This window comes from Rhamphochromis longiceps, linkage group LG16 (genome assembly GCF_057381845.1).
Source record: "Rhamphochromis longiceps isolate RC_006_pf linkage group LG16, R_longiceps_female_GT1.1, whole genome shotgun sequence".
NCBI lineage: Eukaryota > Metazoa > Chordata > Actinopteri > Cichliformes > Cichlidae > Rhamphochromis > Rhamphochromis longiceps.
The window spans coordinates 33,914,235-33,936,498 of NC_140572.1; the positions used below are offsets into that span (position 1 = coordinate 33,914,235).

General features: G+C 40.8%; 1 protein-coding gene across 10 annotated transcripts in view; it reads left to right on the plus strand.

Annotated features, from left to right (window-relative positions):
- tns1b (tensin 1b) overlaps positions 1-22,264 on the plus strand; it is a 203,217-nt gene that overhangs the window by 68,649 nt on the left and 112,304 nt on the right. For all 10 annotated transcript variants that reach the window (XM_085385307.1, XM_085385302.1, XM_085385303.1 and 7 more), the window contains exon 3: positions 16,900-16,937. In XM_085385307.1, coding sequence (XP_085241433.1) covers positions 16,900-16,937 — 38 coding nt within the window. The remainder of the gene's footprint in view (positions 1-16,899; positions 16,938-22,264) is intronic.

Sequence of the window (22,264 nt, forward strand, 5' to 3'; positions counted from 1 at the left end):
CCCACATCAGGACTCACCCCAGCAGCTCTCCTCGTGATGATGACAGAATTCAAGCAGAGTTATGCTCTGTTAACGTTTTTTGTTGATGAGCCTACCTTTAGTATCTTTCTTTTTTTTAATTTAACCTTTATTTATACAGGTAATCCCATTGAGACTCAGTCTCATTTAAAAGAGACCTATTTTAGACACAATAATAATGTTAAAGCAATAAAAACAAAACAATAAAATTGTAAAAATTGTCTAATATTTGCACTCATTACCACTTAGCTAGAAAGCATTTCAAAGAGTTTCAGTTTGTTGCCTATGTGAGCCGAGCCAAGCATTGTTTTGTAGTTAAAAGGATCTTATCTTAATCCTCCTTTTTTGTGGTTAAGATAATATTTTCAGGGTCCAAGGTTCATATACAGTCTGACCTACCATTTCTGGGAGAGTTGACGAACAAAAATATGTTCAGCTCACTTTGATTGGTCAGACTTACATACTTCGATTTTCAGACAAGAAAGCAGATCTTGTTATCTATACTAGTGTGCATTTTGTCCAGAAGTCCTCATACTAAACAGTTGAGTTGATTCCCTGCTTCTACAGTCTGAACCATGTTACCATTTCTGAAACTACATATACGACGAACACCTGAAGGAGCATTTCCACTTTTAGGTCCCAAGAAGTGTCCTATTCGGAGCAGGCAGGCACGACTACAGAGGCATAAACACACCTGACTTTGGGGGGAAACTCCTTGGAAAGTTTTTGCTTTCACTTGTTTGTTACGGTTTTGAGCAAAAGCTACTGAGTTATGGTTAAAATACACCCATTTACAATGTGTAATACACACCTTACAAAGCCCCCACCAGCACATGTTATACATGTACTTCTTCACAACAGTTGGAATAGGTCACTTAGCTTCAGGCACTAATAAGAATTTACGCAAATTATCAATCCAGACAGTTTTAATTAGAATTCAGCAGCAAACTGTGTTCACTGATGATGGGTTCCAGAGGTGTTGCTGAGTCCTTGTGGTGATTTCCACTTTAGAAATACGTCTGTTTTTAATAAAATACCACCTGAGTCCACTCAGCGCTGGCTTTCAGACTCGTCCCTAAATTCTTTACCGTTTCAGGTTTTTAATTTTCAAATAGAAAATGAGCATACATTTTTGCTACTTGCATGCATTTTTTCATTAAACTATAGCATTAAAATGATTTACAAATGATTGCATTATGTTTTTTGGAAACAGGCTGCAAAACACTTTCGTTAGACTCCTAATCTAAACTCTGTTTGATCACTTAAATCTCCCCGAGCTAGAGTTAACAGGCACACAGGGATGGTAATATTAACTGCTGCAGTCAGGAAAACATTGAAGGCAATATCTGTTACACATCCGTCAGTGGTCTAAATGAGAGGTCATCCAAGGTTACTTGGGGTCGCCTTTGTGTCGGGATTTAGTCAGTTAAGTGACAGAGGACGGCAGAAGAAGCTCCAGGAGGGTTAAAGGTTAACAGCTTCTCAATTTCCTTAATGGTGTTTACTGAAGAGACAATGTGGTTGACTGACGGCTGATTGATTCGCATCGTTCCATTGGTGCAGTCATTATTAATAGAATAAAGATGGAGGCATGTTTTCTCATTTAAAAATATACACTGCAGGGTGTCTCTGTGTTAAATGGATATACTAACATAGCCAGGACCCTTCTGAGATTATTTTTATGTTTTTACAGTTTTTTTTAAACCTGAAACTACTGCGATAGGCTTATAACATAAAACGTCAAACAATCGCAGGAAAGAAGCTGAGACGGAGTAACCGACGTTAATGTGGTCACCGTTTTCTGACCATTTCGACGCAGTAAATCTTTTCGGTCCAGTGTGCAGAGCAGGACAAAAACAAAAACGGAAGCATGTATGACCTCGGCCTGCTTGGCACATCGTGCTGTTGTGGAAATGCCTGTTTTCACTCCGATAACGTCAAATGAATCCATGTGGAAAAGGCTGGATGTGTGGGTTGGCACACAGTGGGGGGGATATTTAGTTTGCATCTTCCCAAAACTGACACAGGATTGGTTGATGTAGCTTAGAAAAACATGAACATTACTTGTTTTTTGGTATCTTATCAGCTCCTCAAAGGCAGTCTGACATATTATTGTGCAATGCTCATGTTAAAAAAGTGCCAAAAGCTCAGGAGGTGCGGTTATATAAGGTGTGGTTATATCTCCTATTACATAACAAATAGAGCAGAAGAAGAGCACAATCTTTTCCTCAGTTGCGATACTAGAGCAGGTCTTTAGGTGACTGTGTCTACTGCAAGTATAAAGCAAAATGATGCAGGAGCAGATTATGCTGGCACAGTAAAGTCTTCTCCTCCGGGATCATAAAAGGCTTAGAAAATAATTGAACTTCAACACCTGCTTTATCCTCTGATCTAACTTGTGCTTCCAGGTGTTCTGAATGTGTTTGGTGGGATAATTTATGTAATTAAATCTTCACATTAGCCTTCATGTTCTGCATAGGATGCTGTATTTCACAGGAGCAAACTTGCATCTGCTGCTTACGCAACAATAACAACACGTACTGTTCAAAAAAATGTTTCTGGGCTACATTTACAAGCCTGAACACTGCTGTTGGATGAGAGGGTGGAAGGCTAAGTTAGCTAATTCTACAAATCTTAGTAGGCAAACTACATGTGTATGGGCAATATACATAGATTATTGCTAATAAGTGCTAATTGACAGACAAGTAAAATACTCAAAAAAAAAAAAAACCTGATGTAGAAGCCTTCTTGAATGAACCGTCTCCTGTAGCAAACCTTGTTATTAGCCAAATAATTCCATTAAAATGCCACAAAGATCTCCATTGGTGCACTTTGCAGTGATCAGCAAATGATAAATCATTCCCCAAAAAGATGTATTTCTATGTGACGCACACTCACTGCTGCTGTCAGTCTGTTTTGGTTAAACAGCATACACTTGTGTGTGGAGACAGCCCTTAAGTGTTCTCATAAACTGACACAGGACAGCACCTGGGACCACCGCCTGTAAGATATGATTTATTAGAGGACTAAACCATCATGGCAAGGCTTCACTGGACTCTATTTTGATTTAATTTACCTCAGTATAATTCTCTTCCCCTACTTGTATCTGGCTTTGGTCGTGTGTGTGTGTGTGTGTGTGTGTGTGTGTGTGTGTGTGTGTGTGTGAGACAGATTTACGATGACAACACAAAGTGAACAGGAGACAGCTGTCTGCTCAGACAGCAGACGTCTAGCAGTCTCTGTTTTTCTCTTCCTTCGTTTGTCTCCATGTCATATGATTCATTAAATTCCCATTTTGCCAAAACTAGAAGCAACGAGACAAAGATGCAGAATATGGTACCCAGATACATTTAAAGTATTTAGACTTAAAGAAGCAGTCAGCTGATTTTAAGAGAGCTAAGAGCTCGGGCTTTGGAAACACTTGAAAAGTGTATTCTCATTGTGTAAAATCTAAATACATAATCTGTTGATTTCATTAGGGTAAGCTTAGTTTCAAGGTATGCATTTGCTGTAGGGCTTAAATCTGCGATTCCCTACATTTGACCTTAGAATTGAAGGCGCTTCTCAGATGAGAGGTGAAACGTCTTCAGACGCTTGTGTGAAAAGATTTCTTTCTTGATTTCTTTCTTGATTTCTTGATTTCTTTCTTGATTTCTTTCTTTCTTTCTTTCTTGATTTCTTGATTTCTTTCTTTCTTTCTTTCATCCATCCATCCATCCATCCATCCATCCATCCATCCAAGCTCCTTAGACTATATTGACCTGGATGACTGAGAACCTTCATAGACATAATACAGTGGGACAGTATCAGGTTTAAAGATGATAAAAAGTGAGACTGAGCTGCTACAGAAAACAAAGCTGCTGTTATAACCTATGGTTTCTTTTTTAAATGACCTTTATTGGAAGCATGATTGTCTCGTTCAGAAAACGTACAGCACATAAAATTTCCATCTATCCATTGGAAGTGTCAGGTGTTGCTTTTGAGGAGTCTGATAGCTTGACAATAAAAGCTGTCCTTTAATCTGGTAGTCCACGCACCCTCTATGTCGTCTGCCCAACAGCAATAAAGAGAATACCTAGCTATGATTCTCCTGAACACAGACACTGTTTGGAGGAAGCTCATTTCTGCCACTTGTATCTGTGATCTCATTCCTTTTTGTGCAAAAACAGAGCACACCATTCTGTAAATCGTTCCCACGTAGTTTTAAAATGCGTCTTGTGGCAGTAAAAGTCTAAACAACCACCATATCTAATGAAAATGTTTAATTTTGTCCTTATGCAGCACTGACGAGCACCTAACAGGAAAAGCATGTTGCTAATGCAGGACGTGGCGGTCCAGCAGTCTTATTGTGCTGCACCCAAACCACAAATGACTTTGTCCTTCTAATGTCAGCAGCTTAAAAACCTGCACATGTGTTTTTAGTTCTAAAAACATCTCGTGCGCTTTGCTAAACAAATCTGAAGGTCAAAGGATCAAAAGACAATCAGAATTGATGAGCATACTGCTGAAATCTGAACAAAGGTAGTCAGCTGGAGACCTTGTGGACACAAAATAGACAAATGTAAGTGTCAGTGTGTCTCATAACACCGCTTCAGTGTAAAGAGGTTTTTGGGCAAACGGTAATGAGCTTTAGGTGCTGATTGTGCACATTTTGCTGCATTTCGATGGAGGCGGGCCACCTGCTTCCTCCCTGCTTCCCGTGTTTCTGCACATGTAACCAAACAGACATGAGGATTGTTTTCGGTGTTCTCATCGGACTCTCTTCCAGATCGTGAATAAGCCGATTACCCAACATGTGTTAAATGGTTGTTCAGAACAAAACCTCCACTCCCATCGCCCTGCAGTACCTCCCTCCCTGTTTCTGCTCTTGTTTACCAACACTCTCCAGTCACATGGTCGCGTAATGGCAGGAGCACAAGGTGTTAGTTACTTCGACAATAGCATGTTGACGCAGGTCAGGGCCGAAATTTTCCAGTTAAAAAAACAAAACAAAAGAAAAAAAAAAAGCCGTCTGTTTTGGTGGGCCTGCAGGCAGGAACTGGCTTTTATATTCTTTCACAGAGATGTTCGTGTGTAGTACATTAGAGCTGCTATTGTGCCCTTAAAAGGTAAAATCCAACTGAGAATTTGGCAGAAGAGTCATAGGCAGTTAATAAAACTTCTGCAGCTCCAAAATATTTTTTAGAAAATGGTGGAGGTTTGATAAGAAGCACTTTTCTGCAAAGAGTCTAGCTCTGCGACTCCTTTGTGACCGCACACGGGTCCTCTCCACAGACCAGAGAAAATCTACTATAGCAGGTGCGTGTGTGTGTTTGTTACCAAGAGTGAAGGTTATCGTTGCTCTGTTCTTGACCGCTTAGCTCACACAGCTGGTATGTAGCAAACCCCAGTGAAGGTAAACACATGCACACACGTCTCACACATCAAGTATGCACACTTATCACACATCAAGCAAACATGCGCACATGCACGCACAACTAGAACTGCCTGCACGTGGAGCTGTACACTGATGCTAAGAAATTCTTAGGCTGTGAAAACATGTGTTACAGCATCGTGTCAAAATGGGCTCATTACTCGCCAGCAGAGTAAGATCTTACTTCAATTTGTGCAGCAAGTGCCCAAGTTCACATCAAATGTACGCACGCATACAAACCGTACGAAGCTGTGATGCCGTGCTTTGACAGAAGTCATTGGCTTAACGAGGAGAGCAGATTGATGAAGATGATGGAAAGTAACCGTCTCCCTGTCAGATGTCGTTATACTAATCTGCTAAACTGATGGGACAATGATTTTCAGTGAGCAGTGATCAGGCACATGGGCTCTCTGCGCTGTCAGAAACAACGGGGTTGATTTTGTACAGATTTAGTTTCTTCTTCTGAAACCTTCACACTCTGTAACACTCACACCTGCTCTCTGATTAGCTTCTTGTCAGTTCTAAGAAATCTGCGCACATTGCTTGTTGTTCAAATAGACGAGGAAACAAACCAGTCCCCGGTGAACTCTACAAATCAGTTCATGCAGTCAGGGAGCCACCAGCTGGATTGATGGAAACATTACAACCGTATCTGATGCTGTTCAGTTGAATGTAATCTGTCCCTGACATACTGACATTCTTTATGTTAGCCAGCAGGGGGCAAGCCTGGCTGTAAAAAGAGGTAAAAGAATCCCTGATGAGTTTATGCTGTTTTAAATTTAACTGAATAGAACGTGATACGTGATACACTTTTCATTATTTACACTACTGCTCTAAAGTCTTCAGATGCCCGTTATTTCCTTATATTACGTGTTAAGGCAAAAACAGGGTTTAGACAATTCTAACAAGCTTGAAAGTCAATATTTAGTATGAGGACCTTGATTTTTCAGCACAGCCTGAACCCTTTGAGGCATCTTATTGTAATTTCAAATAGTCTTCAGGAATAGTTCTTCAGACTTCTTGAAAGACATTCAAAGCTCTTCTTTGGATGTTTCTGCGTTTTTGTTCTGTTCTCTGTCAAGATGATCTCAAGCTGCTTCAATAATGTTGACTGATAGTGTTCCAGTGTGTGTTTTTTTTTTTTTTCTATCCAGGTGTGCTTTTACTGCACTGGCAGCGTGTTTGGGGTCATTGCTGTGCTGAAAAATGAAGCTGTTGCCAATCAGATGCTTTCCAGATGGTATTGCATGGTGGATCAAAATCTGATGGTGTGATGTTCACAATTTTATCAGTGTTGACGAATGATGATTCCACAATTTTAACCGCAAATTTCAAATTTGGACACATCACTCCGACAGACCAGACCTGTTGCCACTAATGCGTAATTTGGCATACCCCACCCTTTTCTCCCCGTTTCTTTTAGCTTAATGAAGTGAACTTAGCTTAACAGTGGCTTCTTCACAGCCGTCCTTTCACTGAGACACTTCTGATGAAGCTTCAGTGAACATCAAATGGATCAACTGAAGATCCAGAAGACTCTTTCAGGTCCTGTGTCGTGTCTTTCCTGGATTTTTTTCCTCTTCTTTATACTCTTTCTTAAGAACATGACTTTCAGATACTGTTCATTTGCTGTAGATTTTTTTTTTTTTTTTTAGGTCTCCCACACTCCACACCATACTGAGATATGAGAGTTTTCAGCTTTGTAGAAAGAAATGTGAACATGTCATGTGTTTTGTGACAGGCTGCTACTAACAGAGCCATCCATCCATCCATCTTCATCCGCTTTATCCGAGGCCGGGTCGCGGGGGCAGCAGCCTAAGCAAAGAGGCCCAGACCTCCCTCTCCCCAGCCATCTCCTCCAGCTTATCCGGAGGAATACCAAGGCGTTCCCAGGCCAGCCAAGAGATATAATCTCTCCAGCGTGTCCTGGGTCTGCCCCGGGGCCTCCTCCCGGTGGGACATGCCTGGAATACATCACCCAGGAGGCGCCCAGGGGGCATCCTTGTCAGATGCCCGAACCACCTCAGCTGGCTCCTTTCGATGTGGAGCAGCAGCTGCTCTACTCTGAGCCCCTCCGGGATAGCCGAACTTCTCACCCTATCTCTAAGGGAGAGGCCAGCCACCCTTCGGAGGAAGCTCATTTCTGCCGCTTGTCTCCGTGATCTCGTTCTTTCGGTCACTACCCACAGCTCGTGGCCATAGGTGAGGGTAGGGACGTAGATCGACCGGTAAATTGAGAGCTTCGCTTTTACACTCAGCTCCCTCTTCACCACGACGGACCGGTGCAGCGTCTGCATTACTGCAGCTGCAGCCCCAACAAAACCTCAACGTTTTGAAAAACATGGCAGATTCAGGGACTTCAGCAACCACCAGGTGGCAGCAGAGGTCTTTGTTTCACACTACATCTGCTGCAGACTGTAAAATTCCAGAATTCTTCTACAGAAACTTAAATCCTGAGTGTTTTCCTGTGTTTTTTCTCCATAGCTGCACATTGTTTTAGGGAAACAGCTGTTTCAACAAAACAAAGTCAGACTAATACTCACAGTGAAACACACACAACCAGACACAAGAGTAAACAAACAGAAGTCCTGTTTTGTCAGGAAGAAGCAAACTCATGACACAGATCTGAGTCCATGGGAACTCTTGCTCAGGATTTATCCAACTCCCCTGCAATGTTTGTGGGGATCTCCCAAGTTAAGAAACGCTGAGCAGCTGAATGAAGGTGGGGCTTTACCCGCAGAAACCCAGCACAGGCAGGGATTTTAGCTCGGGAAAACATGTGGGCTAAATGATGACACCCTGTGTGAGTCAAAAGATGGATCGAGGTGGCTGGGTGCCGATAATTACTGACATTAATGCTACAGTACACAGAAAATGCAGCAAGTGCACTGCAGGTTGGTGCAAGCAGAGTGCATGTGTAGACACATTCATAGCATTCTTTGCACCACGCAACAGGGATCAGGTGATGAAATTAAGAAATTTACTGCAGGTTTTCAAGCGTTTGGAACAATAGAAGATTTAATGCTGTCGTCTGTGGAGTCACTTTTGTGACAAGATAATTGTTTTGTCTACAATATTCAGTTTTTAAGACAAACTCCAAAATGAGTGGTTGGCTTATGGATGATTCTGTTTATTTAATGCAGTTAATTATGCAACACAGCATGTATTATTACTTTTGCTATTTTATTGCTATTTGGATGACATTGCTTGGAAAAAATAATTCAAACTAACAGCGAGATTCGGCAGTTTTTCTCCACATATTGCACATAATTACATGGAAAATATATATTTTTAAGCAGGTTAAATGTTATATATCCCACCTGCATTTGCTAGACATCTTCATCATAAACACTGAAAGTCCCGTCTCTTCAGTGTTTACAGGGAAAAAAAACATTACCGCATGTGTGGGTTTCTAACCACTGAGTAGACATTCTTTCAAGTAAAAACACCCAGAGATGCCAATTCAAACACACTTGGTGTTTACAACCTATAAATGGAGTTGAAGCTGGGGCAGAAAACATGTTTGGTTTTTTTTTGTTTTGGTTTTTGAGTGGTGGGGGGAGTGTATTTAAATGTCTTTGGCCAAAGAAATAAACAATTAAAAAATCCATAATTATGTTTGAGCGGTCTGAGGGGGAACCCGATCTCCTGAGCCTACTTTGGGCTCTCTTTTCAAGCTTCAGAATTTATGTCTCTGTGATACTCTCCTCTCATGAAGTAAGGGAGTATAAAGAGTGACAAACCCCACAGAAGATGCAGTGGTGCAATTTAAATTTTACCTGATATAAAAAAGTAAAAGGTGTAATGTTGTGGGAGACCTTTCTTTTTAAACACTGCAGCTTTAAAAGTGTGTTTGTTCATGAATATTTTATGTAAATACAAAACACCTAATTGAGATTCCAAGATTCTTTTTTTTCATGAAGCTTTCAAAATGATTATTTTGTCCCCAAAAGTTTCTTGTCACTGTGAGACTTTCCTGCACACAGTGCTGCTATTTTTGTCCCCCTGACACGTTGGGATCAGGCCGTGTGTTAAGGCCGTGTTAATGCATCACAAGGCTGTTTACTGACCTCCAAGCAGTGAGATTCACGATGAATGGCTCGTGACTCATGTTTGGTTAAAATAGGACCTGGAAATGCCTACCAGTCCACAATGTTTCAAACTTGGGCAAGTGGCGTGTCATTTAGCATGACAAAGACATTCTTGTTTTTACTTTAATAAACCCACCCATCCATCCACCTTCACGTTTTATCTTGTAGCTTCGCTTACAGTGTAAAAAGAGGTGTAAAACTGATGAAAAAAAACATTTAAGGAATCGTGATTTCAGGGATTTGGTGTGTGTACACACACGAGTGATGTAGAGTGTATGTTAGCGCATCATATGTACACGTGTTGGTGCTCACGTGTTTGTGCATGGGAAGCAAATGAAAAAAGGAAGGATGGAGAGAGTGAGAGTGAGGAGGGTGGAGGAAGAGGAAATTCTCCAACCCCTGCCCCTCTGATTGTGTTGTAAAGGGGTCCAGCCCAGCCCTGTGGGACTGTACGCTCATTCCAAGGGACCAGGGGAAGGAAATCACCCGCCTCTTTATAACCCTTCTCTCCCCCTCCCTCCGATGTCGTAAAGCATACCACAGACCCAGACTCAGATAGCAACCGGCGTTCCACACTCGTCATCATCTCCTCATTTTGATCGACTTCCATCCCTGCTGTCCTCTCATCTTCTCAATGATTGATGTGAGCAGTTGTTGCACCCCCTCGCTCTATTACTCATCCTCTGCACAGATGTCTTTTTTCTCCAGTATCTTCTCTCTCCTCATCTTCCATCCCTCCTCATCACTGTGCTGCTTTCCTCCTCTCCCTCCTCTCCTCCCTCCAGCAGGAACATTTCTGCTCTGTTTATTCTCCAAAGCACCGACTTCCTAACAAGGTAAAGCCCAGCCTGAGCGCTCCGGGCTCCACGCTTTCACACCCAATATGGAAGTCTTACTTCTTCCCACGTGGCCCAGGAGAGTTGTTTACGGGGGACGGTGCTGGACATCGTCCTGATGGACAAGCACATGGCTTTTATGCTTATCGAGCAAAGTGTGTTTGGTTTCCACACATATGAGAACATTCCACGCGACTTGTGTCACAGCTCATCACATGTGTAGCGCTGAAACACAAGTCTACAGAGCGTTAAAGGGATCCTGCTGTGCTTTTCTTATTTTCTGTCACATATATGCTCTTACAGTGCGGGATGCAAGTATTAAACATGGTCAAAATTTTAAATGATGCCACCTGTGACCTAACGCTCAAGCTTCGCACTGCTCTAAAGACTTTGATTCTGACAGCTTTTTCTAATCCTGGCTCTTTATGTGGTCATTGTGATTGGATATCCCTGTTATGAGCGTGTCAGGCACACAGCCTCTGCTATAGGCACAGAACTCGCACCTGTTGTTCAAACCTTCTGCTCTAATCAGGAGAACGCTGGTTTAAATGGAGGTGTTCAGGGGACTAAAACATCTGCACCACGGTCCAATATAATGAAAAGGATTATTTTGAACTGCAAATACTGCAAAACTGCTCAAAAACAAAATGTGTAGTTTTAGATGATAATAAATCAGTTTTAAATGATGAAGGTGAGTTATGACTAGCAACTTCCTTCCCAGCTTAGCTAGAAGGGACTCCAGTTAGCTCCAAACTTTGTCAGACCAGTAGTATAGGACTCAACATTGACCATATAAGGGCAGATCCCAACAGCACCACATTTGCTAGTCATACTAATGAGTGAAGCTTGGCCTTAAAGGGAGTAGAGCTTGTTTGAGTCAGTGTAAGGACCAGGAGAAGGTTAAATCAAGATTACTTTGACTGTTAATCATGGAGAGCTACTTTAGTGGAGTCTAAGAGTTAAAAAAACAAAAAACACAATAGGTCCACTCTGAATTGTTTTTCCACCAATAATTAGCTAAATCATTGTTTAAGCTATTTATCAAATATTTACTGGTTAAACTTTTCTTCTTACTTTCTTACTGTGGCTTTGGGAAGAGCGCCCGATCCATTTAGAAGCCATCATGGATCTCTCCAGTTGTATATGGACATGAGCTTTCTTATCCTATGAGCATTCCCGTTTGTCATGAGATTACACAGATGCACGTTTCCGAACATCGAGGATTCTCATCTGCTATACGTCACCATAAAAGGCTGATGCTGAAAAACACTTAAGCTGATGAAGAAGCTTACGTGATTGGACAGAAAGCTCCGACCCAGCTGCCGGGCCTCACTGTGAAGACGTTTCTGTTATTTCCAAAGTCAAAAATCGATTGTCAGTCTGCACTTTTAAGCCAGTGTAGCCTGCTCAGAGAACAAGAACATCTAAGAGTCCATGACAAATCGGTGAGATTATACAGCATGATTTAAAACTGCAGAGCCTCTGTTAAATGGGCTTTGTGGGCAAATTGTGTCAGCAATTGAGATTTTAGTACTTTGCTCTGTTTTACATCATTGTACGGGCAGTTATGGCGGATTTAGCTGTGGTTTAGATGGAAAAAACAATAAATTATAAGAAAATAATGATTCATAGCAATTTTGATCATGAAAGTAAACATGACAAAAGCCAAGCAGAAGGTTTACAAGCTCCCACGTGAGTTAAGAAAACAGTCTTTGCGGGAATCGACAGTCATCTAAATGAACGTGTTTCATTATTTTTGTCTGGAGTCGATCTCGGTGCTCCCTGACAGATTATGTGAGTCATGCTGTAGAAACAAACCCTTCTAGTTTCACTCTGGGAACTTTCTGGGATGCGCTGTGCATCCCGGTAGGATTTCATGGTGCCTCCCAGATTTGAAGGCCTCTAATTAAGAAGTCAAAAAAGCCCCCCACGTGTGCAAATATAGTCCAGCGAGCGCTTAAATAGAAACTAAATGCCTCTGCATGATGTAAGTACACTTTTTGGATCTAAAAAGGAAGCTTCTCACTTTCTCAGGTTTCAGTTTGTAGACATACTCTTGTTGCACACTGAAATACCAGTGAACACATATTTTATCTTACATTTATCATCTTGCAGCTCACATTGAACTGTGTTGTGCACCTGATGTAAATAATGTTAATAAAGTTCTCGTATGTTAATTTAACCCTAGATAGATTTTAAAACTGATAAGTACCCACTCCTAAACCCCTAACTTTTCTCTCATTCCAAAGAATATAGGGTTAGATGTGAAAGAAAAACTAAAGTCTCCTGAAAAACCTTGTAGGTTGTACCTTAATCCTTACAGTTGCTGCTCAGAGAACATGACCTCTGACCTTGAGCAAAATTAAGGACTTCAAAGTAAAAGTAAAGAGTTTTGCGTAGCTTCTCCGCATCCAGGCCATTTTTCATTGCTAAAGGCAATAGGACTTCTTTTTGATTCATGAAGACATTTCAGCTCTCATCCACGAGGATTCTTCAGTTCCAAAACTGATGGAGAGTCTCAGGTTTTGGCCTGTTTTTAGGTGGTCCTGAGAGTTGTTCAGTCACTTTGGTCTGCCACGACCACAACAACCAGTCGCAGTAGATGGCCGCCCCTCCCTGAGCCTCGTTTTGCCAGAGGTTTCTTCCTGTTAAAAGGGAGTTTTGTCTTCTCACTGTCACCCAAGTGCTTGTATATGATTTTTGGGGTTTTCTCCGTTTCCTCTCTATTATTGTAGGGTCTTTACCTTACAATGTAAAGCACCTTGAGGCAACTCTTGTCGTGATTTGGCACTATATAAATTGAATTGTGTTTGGGAGTTTGTCCCCTGGATGTGTGGCCTTTAATGACTCACATAATTACAGGGTGGTTCATCATCTTTCAGGACCATATCCAGGGTGACACCTCCACTAAACTGTGACTCTCCATCAGGTTTTAGAACTGAAGAAGCCTGCACCAAAGGCAGCTGTCATCTTTTAAAGCATTTAAGACTAAAGGTAAAACATCAGGTGTTCTTGGCCTTGATAACTTGAGCCTCTCAGCAAATAACCATTGGCTTTACTGTCAGTGTCTGATGTTTAACTGTAGTGTCACATCATGTCTTAAAAATAAGATTCTTGAAAACAATGTTGAATAATCACTGACAGAACATTTACTGAAAAGCTGTGCGGGCGGCCATGACGATGTTCCTCAGTATCCTTCTTGAACTTCTCATATTCTTTTTCATTGATCATTTTTGAGAACAAAATAAAACGAACAAAAAACAAATGTCATTTTTGGGTGTATAAAACATCAAAATGTAATTCACCATGAGGGAGACTCAGACTCATGAGATCGCACTCTGGAGACCAGATGTTTTCCTACTGAGCTAACTGACCAACACACACTCAGCCACACCATGACTGCTGACATCAGAGAGGCCACAGCAGTCCCAATAAGAGCACCATGTGTCACAGGATAAGATAGAAGATCATTTGCATGTATTTACGTGTAATTTACACATCGGAAACTTGATATTTAAACAAGAAAACAGTCTTTAAAAATAAACATTGTGTGACAGTTTGATCAAAACCATTTCATAACCAAATAAGTTTCAGTCAAATTAACTCTTAAAAAGAGACGTGTGCATTAACCTACTTAAATGCACTGGTTCTCAAACTTATCTTGGCGGAAAAGAGTTCACACCCCTGCTTTTTTTATCCAACATTAAAGATACCTGCTGCAAATTTAGCGGTATGTCATTGTTTTAGCGTAACCTGCTTTAGAACCGACATTAGATATTGTTCATGCACGTTTGAAATAGATTTTTATATTGAAATTAAAAGATGACTTCTAACTAAACTAAGTGTGTTTGTTTAAAAGAAAAATGCTCAGTCTGAGCTTTTCTGGCAACCAGAGTAAGTCAGCTGTGAAGAATAGTACACAATAGGCGCCACTGCACCAACAAAGTCTTGTTTATCTCCTTAAATTCATAGTTTCCAGAAGCTTATCTGCTTGAAAACAGTAGTTTTCTCCCAATATGTTGGGGGAGAAGCTGCCCCTGAGTTCAAGTATCTTGGGATTTTATTCACGATGATGGAAAGGAGCTGGGCCAGTGGGTTGGTGCAGCATCTTCAGGAATGAAGGCGTTGTAGCAGACTGTCATGGTGAAAAGTGGGATAAAACAAAAGGCAAAGCTTTTCCAGCTACCAGATCTATGTTCCAACCCTCACCTGTGGTCATGAGCGCTGGGTAACAACCAATAAGGCAAGGCTGCGAATACTAGCTGCCTCCTTTGAGAGGTTTTTCTGGTTTCATCCAACAGGTTCTTCCCTCAGTCTCACCTTCCACCTCTGGTCTTTTTACTTTTTATGTTGCAGATTTGTTTAAGCCTGTGCAAGTGCAAAACCATTCACTAGTTGAACTTGGCCAAGAAATGTCAAGATATGTCTTTCACACAAGCCTGGGAGAATTAGCATTTTATCAAGTCTTTCTGTGTTGTCTGTATGTACTAAACTGCTGGCCCCAGTGGAACATTGACTTGACATTCATAGAGTGAAGCTTATAAGAAGGAGGGTCACGCAGAGAAAACTCCACGTGGAACTAAAGGAGTGTTTCAGGGATATCCTGTATGATTAATCTGTATACATCAGAGAGAACATAGTGTTTAGGAAGCAAGAGTAGAGGAAGTATAGGGTTCAGGAAAACACTGCACTGCCACCATAACATAATACAAAACACACAATCTGACTCTCGCACAATGTCAGGACTGGCCACCTCCCAGTTTCATATCAATGACTTGACAACTATTCACAACAGATATTACAACTGCTTTGAAGAATGTGGCTTGAGACAGGAAGAAAAACTCATTACATAAGGCGTAGAGCGTTCCAGTAAAAGCATACAGCCTTCTCCTTTATTTGGAAAGCCTACACCTCGGCACGCTGAGCCGTGTTTTGGTTTTCTGTCCTTCGAGGGAAGCTGAGAATTTATGAGCCGCTGGTCCAGCTGCTCTCTCTTGTTGACCCTTATTGGTGGCCCAGTGGGAGTCCACAGAGAGGCCTTGAGGACAGAAGGGGAGCTGTGAAAACTGTGCAGAAATTCTATAGTTAAACAACTTCTTTAATCTTTGATGAAATTTTCGAGATCTGCTTTAACCATATACTGTACTGGTGCAGTGGCTATTTGAAGAGAGTGCAACTGAGGTTCTTTTTTTCATATCACCTGAATACATCTCATGCAATCAGTCATGTTTTAGAAAATGTTTAGAAAAGATGACTTCTTGCTAAAAATAACAAATATGACTGATTTCGACGCTCTTGTGTGACACAAAAGATAACTGCTGTTTCATTCAGTATTCTGAATAAAGTTTGAGAGGCTTTAAAAAAAATCCCAGAAGGTTCCTAGGAGAAAGAGCAAGGCTTATCTCTAGAAGGTGGTCTTAAAATCCAGGAGTAAACCAGGAAAAATTGGGGTACTGGTTGGAATGAAGCAGACAGACGTGGATTTTTATTGTAGCAAAAAAGGTGAGAGAATTAAAATGTTCAAAAAGTGGAAAGTTTCCAAAAACAGGAGGAAAATCTGTCCCTGATCTTTAAAACGGTGCCTAAGATTAATATTCTGGAGCAAGAAATTCAGGAAAACTGATTAATTACTCCAAAAAGCTGATTCTGTTAATCTGGACGTAGCGTTTTCAGTGGGAGAAACGTTTCGTCACTCATCCAGGTGACTTCTTCAGTTCAGCTGACTGCAGGTTTCCCCAACCTTATAAACAGTACATTTGCACAATAACTGAAACCAGCACCACTGAAGCTGGGACTGAAGAAGTCATTGGATGAGTGACGAAACGTCTCTCCCACTGGAAACTTTTGGGATTTCCTTTCCTGGATAATTTAGCATGCATCAAGACTGATCATTTGTTGTTTGGGACTAATGAGTAACCTAATATTTTCCAGCTGCAGACCTCGAGATAAATCAGATCTTTTAACTTCATGTGACAGTCGTGTGGTCAGTGTAGGAATCGATAACTGGAGGGTGGCCTGTCGCACAAATGCACAGACGGCTGAAACATCCTGACTCATTCATTGCACTGAAAGCTGTTTAGTCTGGGAGACGATGAGTACTGCAGCCCAAACTCTCACAGTGGTTTCTTTATTATGTCCGGCTGAGTTTGTTTTGATGTGTATCTGTAGATTTTGAGATGCTTCAGTAAAAAGATCATCGCACTGGTGATGATTACACTTTAAAAAGTTCATTTAACCGATGACACAGAGATGAGATCTCTCACTGTGTGTTATCCTTCACAGCAGTGAATTCTAAGCCTTTGCTGGGAGTGTGAGCTGCTGTGGCAGTATCAGCCTGCTAACAGCAGATGCTGTTTGACTTTGACCACAGTACAAACATTGTGGAATTTGAATATACCTCTTGCTTTTTCATGTCTTCTTGACAGCTGCTCAGCGTCATCACTCATAATGCAACACGCAGTCTGAATTTCTCCATAATGTTCAAAAGCTTTTTATGATCTGTGGAGTTAATTGGTTTTTCTCTCCTTTTCTCTTTTTCCAGTGTGCCGAATCGCATGCCACAAGAAATGTGAAGTCAAGGTAAGAGTCCTAAACAATTTGCACACATAAAAAAAAAACCCATAAAGGAAGGCAATGTCATGTTTGCTGATATTTGAATGTTATATTTGGTAATACCTTCATGCATCAAGTGAATATTGCTTTCCACATGAAGGAACATGAGAAGGGCTGAATGTTCTGTTTATTTGGAGCCATCTACTCTTTAAGATGTGCGTATGTGCACATATACATGCAGATGTTGAGATAGGTGGGGTTTGGGGGGAGTTTATGTTCTGCAGAAGAATCTTAAGAATGTCTAAACAAGTACTCTTTGTACCAGAATCTGTTTATGTTGGATGAGCTCTTGCGTCTTGGAGATCGTCCCCGTGTTCTAAAAATAAAAGACCTCTTGGTGGAGCTGGAGCTCGATTAATGTTGTGCGAAAGCAAAGAGCAAGAAAATGGGAGGGAAAAAAAAGAGAAGCTGGAGTTCGTGCTGGATAATTAGAAAGGTGCAGCATTCATTTAGGGTTTAGGGCAGGATTTGCACACATACAGCACATACCTAAACACACACCCTTCATCTGGTATCCATTATTGGAAATGGGTGCTAGTTGCCAGCGTTGCCCACTCTGTTTTACACACAGGAAATGCCAGGGGCGCAGGGCAGGCGGGCCACGCTGAATAAGAGGCGGTGGGTTTGGTGAACCATGTGAGGGAGGTCTCCAGTGGAACGTTATTAAACAAAATGGCTGAAATTATAAGACCTGCGTGTGATTCCTGTCTCACTGGTGACTGCGTTTCAATATTATAACCTTTACAAATGAGAGTGCCAGTTTCTTAGGATGGTTTAAAGTTTTAGTTCACCAAAGCTAGTGAGAGAGCAGGTGCAAGGGTTCAGGTTTAATTCCACAGCTCTAAACAACCTTTAAAATATAACACATCCACCATCACCCAATAGATAATGTAGCCAGTGACCTCTATGGAATAGTCTTACTGCTGTTTGAAAGAATGTGTGACCTTTATCAGTTTTTTGATTAATATAATAATAAATTTAGGATCGTCAGAGAAAAATTCTCCCACTCCTACAGCTTCCTCGTGTTTACAGACGGTCCAATCTAATGTCTCTTATTCCTCCGTCATTAGTAATAGACTGCTTTGCTCAAGAAAGTTATTTAGTCTTTTAGCTCATGTTGTTGTGCTACATTTATTTGCGCTCAGAGTGCTTCTGTGTAAAATCTGTTTTACTCTGGGCTGATATGAAGTTGGGGAAACGGGTGCATATGGGAATATGTGGCAATTTCACAGCTGATTCTAATTCCGACAATGAATTGTCATGCACTCAAACCTCTTCATGAATGACTTAGACTTTTTTAGTGGGCTTAAAGAAGCAATTTACTACAAATATGTCCAGTTAGGATCTGAGCCTCTTGTAGGGGGAGGTTAAAAACCTTTTGTGTGATTCTCTCTTAACCTTGGGTTAATAATGGTAGATGAGAATAGAGTGGGAGTGTGTGGGTCTGAAAAGTGAAGCATTACAGAAGAGTCTTAATGCATCCTGTTTAATAGCCAGTAGGGAGTATTGTGGTTAAAAATGACTTGCAGTTATATCAAAGTCTATGGGAAGCAGACCTTTCTTTGTTGTTTCATGGTGTCAGGCAATACTTTCAGGTCATATTAAACAGGTCGTTAAGTTTTATAAATTCTGGTTATTCTATAAGAAGATTTTCCAGAATATGCTCATGAGCATGTGGTTTCAAAGTCAGATCCACCCTTCATTCGACACATCCAAGTTGCTAATCTTGAAGCTTCAAAATGACACTTTACAAACGTGTGAGTGACACCAGTCCCTCTGTCCAGCTTTCCATTTATTCTGCTGTGTGCGCCTGTTAGCAATCATTAAATTAATCAATCTTTAGCATCTACAGGTAGCTGTCTAACTGACAGCTAGGTAGGTAGCTGGGGTGATGGTAGGGTTTCAGCAAGGTTACTGTAAACCTAAATTTCATGAAACCTGGTGGAGAGCTGGAGCTTCGGGGGAAAAAACACAATGTTACTAAAGGGAAAAAGAATAACATTAAATTCTGCTGTGGATCCAGATCTCTCACTTTAATGTTGGTAAAGCATTGGTGTTGGTTGGAGCTTCTGACTTCCCTCATAATATGTACTTTGATCCAGAGTAATTTGAAAGGACCTTATCGAGAAGAAATGTGTCGCTGAAACCTGCAGAAATTACGTCTTTTTCTCCTTTGTTTTCCCTGCAGATCGTGCAATTTTTAAAGTGTGATGAATGGAAGTACACAGTACATGATAACGCTTGAATTTCAGGAAGCCAGAGGTCAAATTTGTTGGAGAAGCCTAGCAAACTGCCAGTGTCTATATATACAAACCTGCAACTTTCCATCTCCAAAAATCACAGCAGCATTTCCTTTTCTAAACATTTCAGCTAAAAATGTCAAGGCTTTGGCAGGAAGCAATTTGCTAAAAAGCCTGAGATGAAAAACAAGGGAGTGACCGCGACAGGGTCAAGCATGATAACTATCGGCACTCAGTCAGGCCTGCGAGACCACTGGCTACATTTTTATGACTTATTTATTTTAAAATCCAGCTAAAGCTCTTTTCTGCGACCTGTCAGCCATATATGATCTGAAATGTTAGGAATCTGAGCGCTCGAAAATAACTCAGAGGTAGGACAGTTCTCGTAAGTACACGTTACAATTATAAATCTCCATCTGGAGATAAGAATAATATACAGCCCATATTTAACCGGGCAGCAAACAAATGGTCACAAAACGCCTCCCCACCTTCATGCCTGTTTACTCACAGCTGGATGTGAAAAATGTGTTAAATCTTGTCAGTAAAATTTTGCTTCTGGGTGATGACAGGAAAGAGCCAAAAACATCACATAGGGTGATCCTGAAAGTGAACATGAATATGTTTGCATGAAGTGATGGTATCTTTCCATTTTTCAGGCTAATTTACAAGTCTCCCTTCTTTATGCACAGTCTCCTTTGTATATATAATATATATATACTTCCTTACAAAAACAGAGAGGCTGGATTTCTGGGACTTTCGTGCCAACTTGCTGTGAAAGCGCTGAGGAAAGGTAAAACCTCAAACTGGAGGACTACTTTCTGCTGGGGTTTAATACACGTGACATTGAAGTTGTGAAGTTAGAAAGAATTTAACCTCAACTAGAGTTATCAAGATCAAATTCAGGGCTGTCAGTCTTCATTTACCTGAATCAAGGTAGTTATTAAAATATTGGTTTGTTTGCCCAGTGTTTGCTCCTCAGGAAATTACACATTGATGTGAAAGAGGTAGTGTTGATACCATATAGCCATCCACAAGCACGGACAGGTCTAGAGCAACAGATTTCTCTCAAGAGCAAACTGTAACCCTAAATAAATGTGAGGAAAATAAAAATAGCGGTCAAATCCAAGAAGGATGTTGGTTAAAAACATAAATGATAAGAATAGGCTAATAAGGACAGTAGCCTTATCATTGCCTATTTAACACCAATTCACAATAACAGTTTGCTCAAAGTGCTTTACATTGTAAGATAAACTCAACAAACAGAGAAAGAGAAGCCCGGCATTTCCCCAAGGTCCCCTCTGATCAAGGACTTGGAAAAAAGTGGTGAGGAAGAACTCCCTTTTGACAGGAAGAGACCTCCAGCAGACCCAGGTTTGGGAAGGAGCAGCCACCTGCAAATCCTATATAAATACAGGAAGAGATTCGCTCACTGTGCATTATTTTGTCACTAATGGTTGGTTGCTAGTAGAGATGGACCGATCCGATATTACGTATCGGTATCGGTCCGATACTGACCTAAATTACTGGATCGGATATCGGAAAAAAATAAAAAATGTAATCCGATCCATTAAATATCACGAAAGCACCTCACAAAACTTGCAACACGCCGTAACTCACCTCAGAACGTTAGCACGTCGGAGCAGTATGCATCACGTGATAGAGCGGCTGTGGCATGCGGGACCTGTCGGTGGTCTGGATAGCATTTGGAGCTTCGCTAGCAACCCGGCATTTCATCTTCAACAAAGTTATCCCCGAGAGAAGTAAAGCAAGTGTGTAAGTCCATCTCTGAATGTTTGTAAAGCATTCCTGCGTTAAGCTTAACAAACGATATATGGAGCGACTGCCTCTTCTCGCTGCTACTTCAATCATGAAACTGCTTAACGATCAGCTGATCGGCTTTTCTGTCGCGAGTCCGTCTCTCTTGTTTGTTTTTGGCCCACTTTGCACCAGAAAGAGGAAACCAGCAGATAGACAACAGCAGCACGTTTAAGCTTGATAAGCTGTTGTTAGAATGTATTTAATATTACTTTCTACTCGAGGATCTTTTTCTACGTAGCTGACGCTGGTAACTGTGCAGGGGCGGATCTAGCAAAGTTTAGCCAGGGGGGCCGATAGGGCATTAACAGGGAAAAGGGGGCACAAAGACATACTTTTCTTTCTTATTCTCATTTAAAATGTCTAGCTTTTAATAAATAATTATCCGAATCTTACACCCAAAGTTTTAATTTGATGTAAAATGAATAGAAGTCAATTACTGTATATAGTGACTATTAAGTCTAATATATATACCCTAGTAAGCTATAGTACTTTTTCCTTTGGGAAGGTACCATCTGTGCAGTCTGCAATTTTGTTGAAGAAAGATGTTGAATCTATTTAATATTTCTTGAAAAATAATTTATTTCTGTGCATTTTTTTTTCACACTGCATCAAATTAAGGTTGATTACGTCGATTAAGCATCATGAGGTGGAGCGTGAGGGGTGGTTCCCTATTTTTTATTTATTTATTTTTGTTGTTGCTGGGAGTTGGAACCCTATTAGTTAGGTTGCTTAATATTTACGCTAAGTACTCTTTAAAATACCAGAATAGGGAGGATGGTGTAGGTTTAAGTTTATTAGATTGATCAGTATTGCTGAACTATGAAATATTTTTTTTTTTTGCATACAGGTATAACAGAATAGCTTTAGTGTAGTTGTTGTTTTAAACTTGAGTATGAATTTATACAAAATGCAGCAAGATATAAAAAAAAAAACAGTTTTGTTGATTAAAAAACACTATATCGGATTCATATCGGTATCGGCAGATATCCAAATTTATGATATCGTATCGGTATCGGACATAAAAAAGTGGTATCGTGCCATCTCTAGTTGCTAGTAGTCAATCTACTAGTGTAATTACTACTCCTTTGTGCTATATGTCAATCAACAGCATTCTTCACTTTCATTGGTAGTTGCTTTAATTTTTTGACTTTTTTTGAGTTGAGACAATATTAACTCTTGACCTGCCAGTACTTGCTTTGCTTTGGGTGGTCTCTTGTTGTTGGGACATCACCAGCA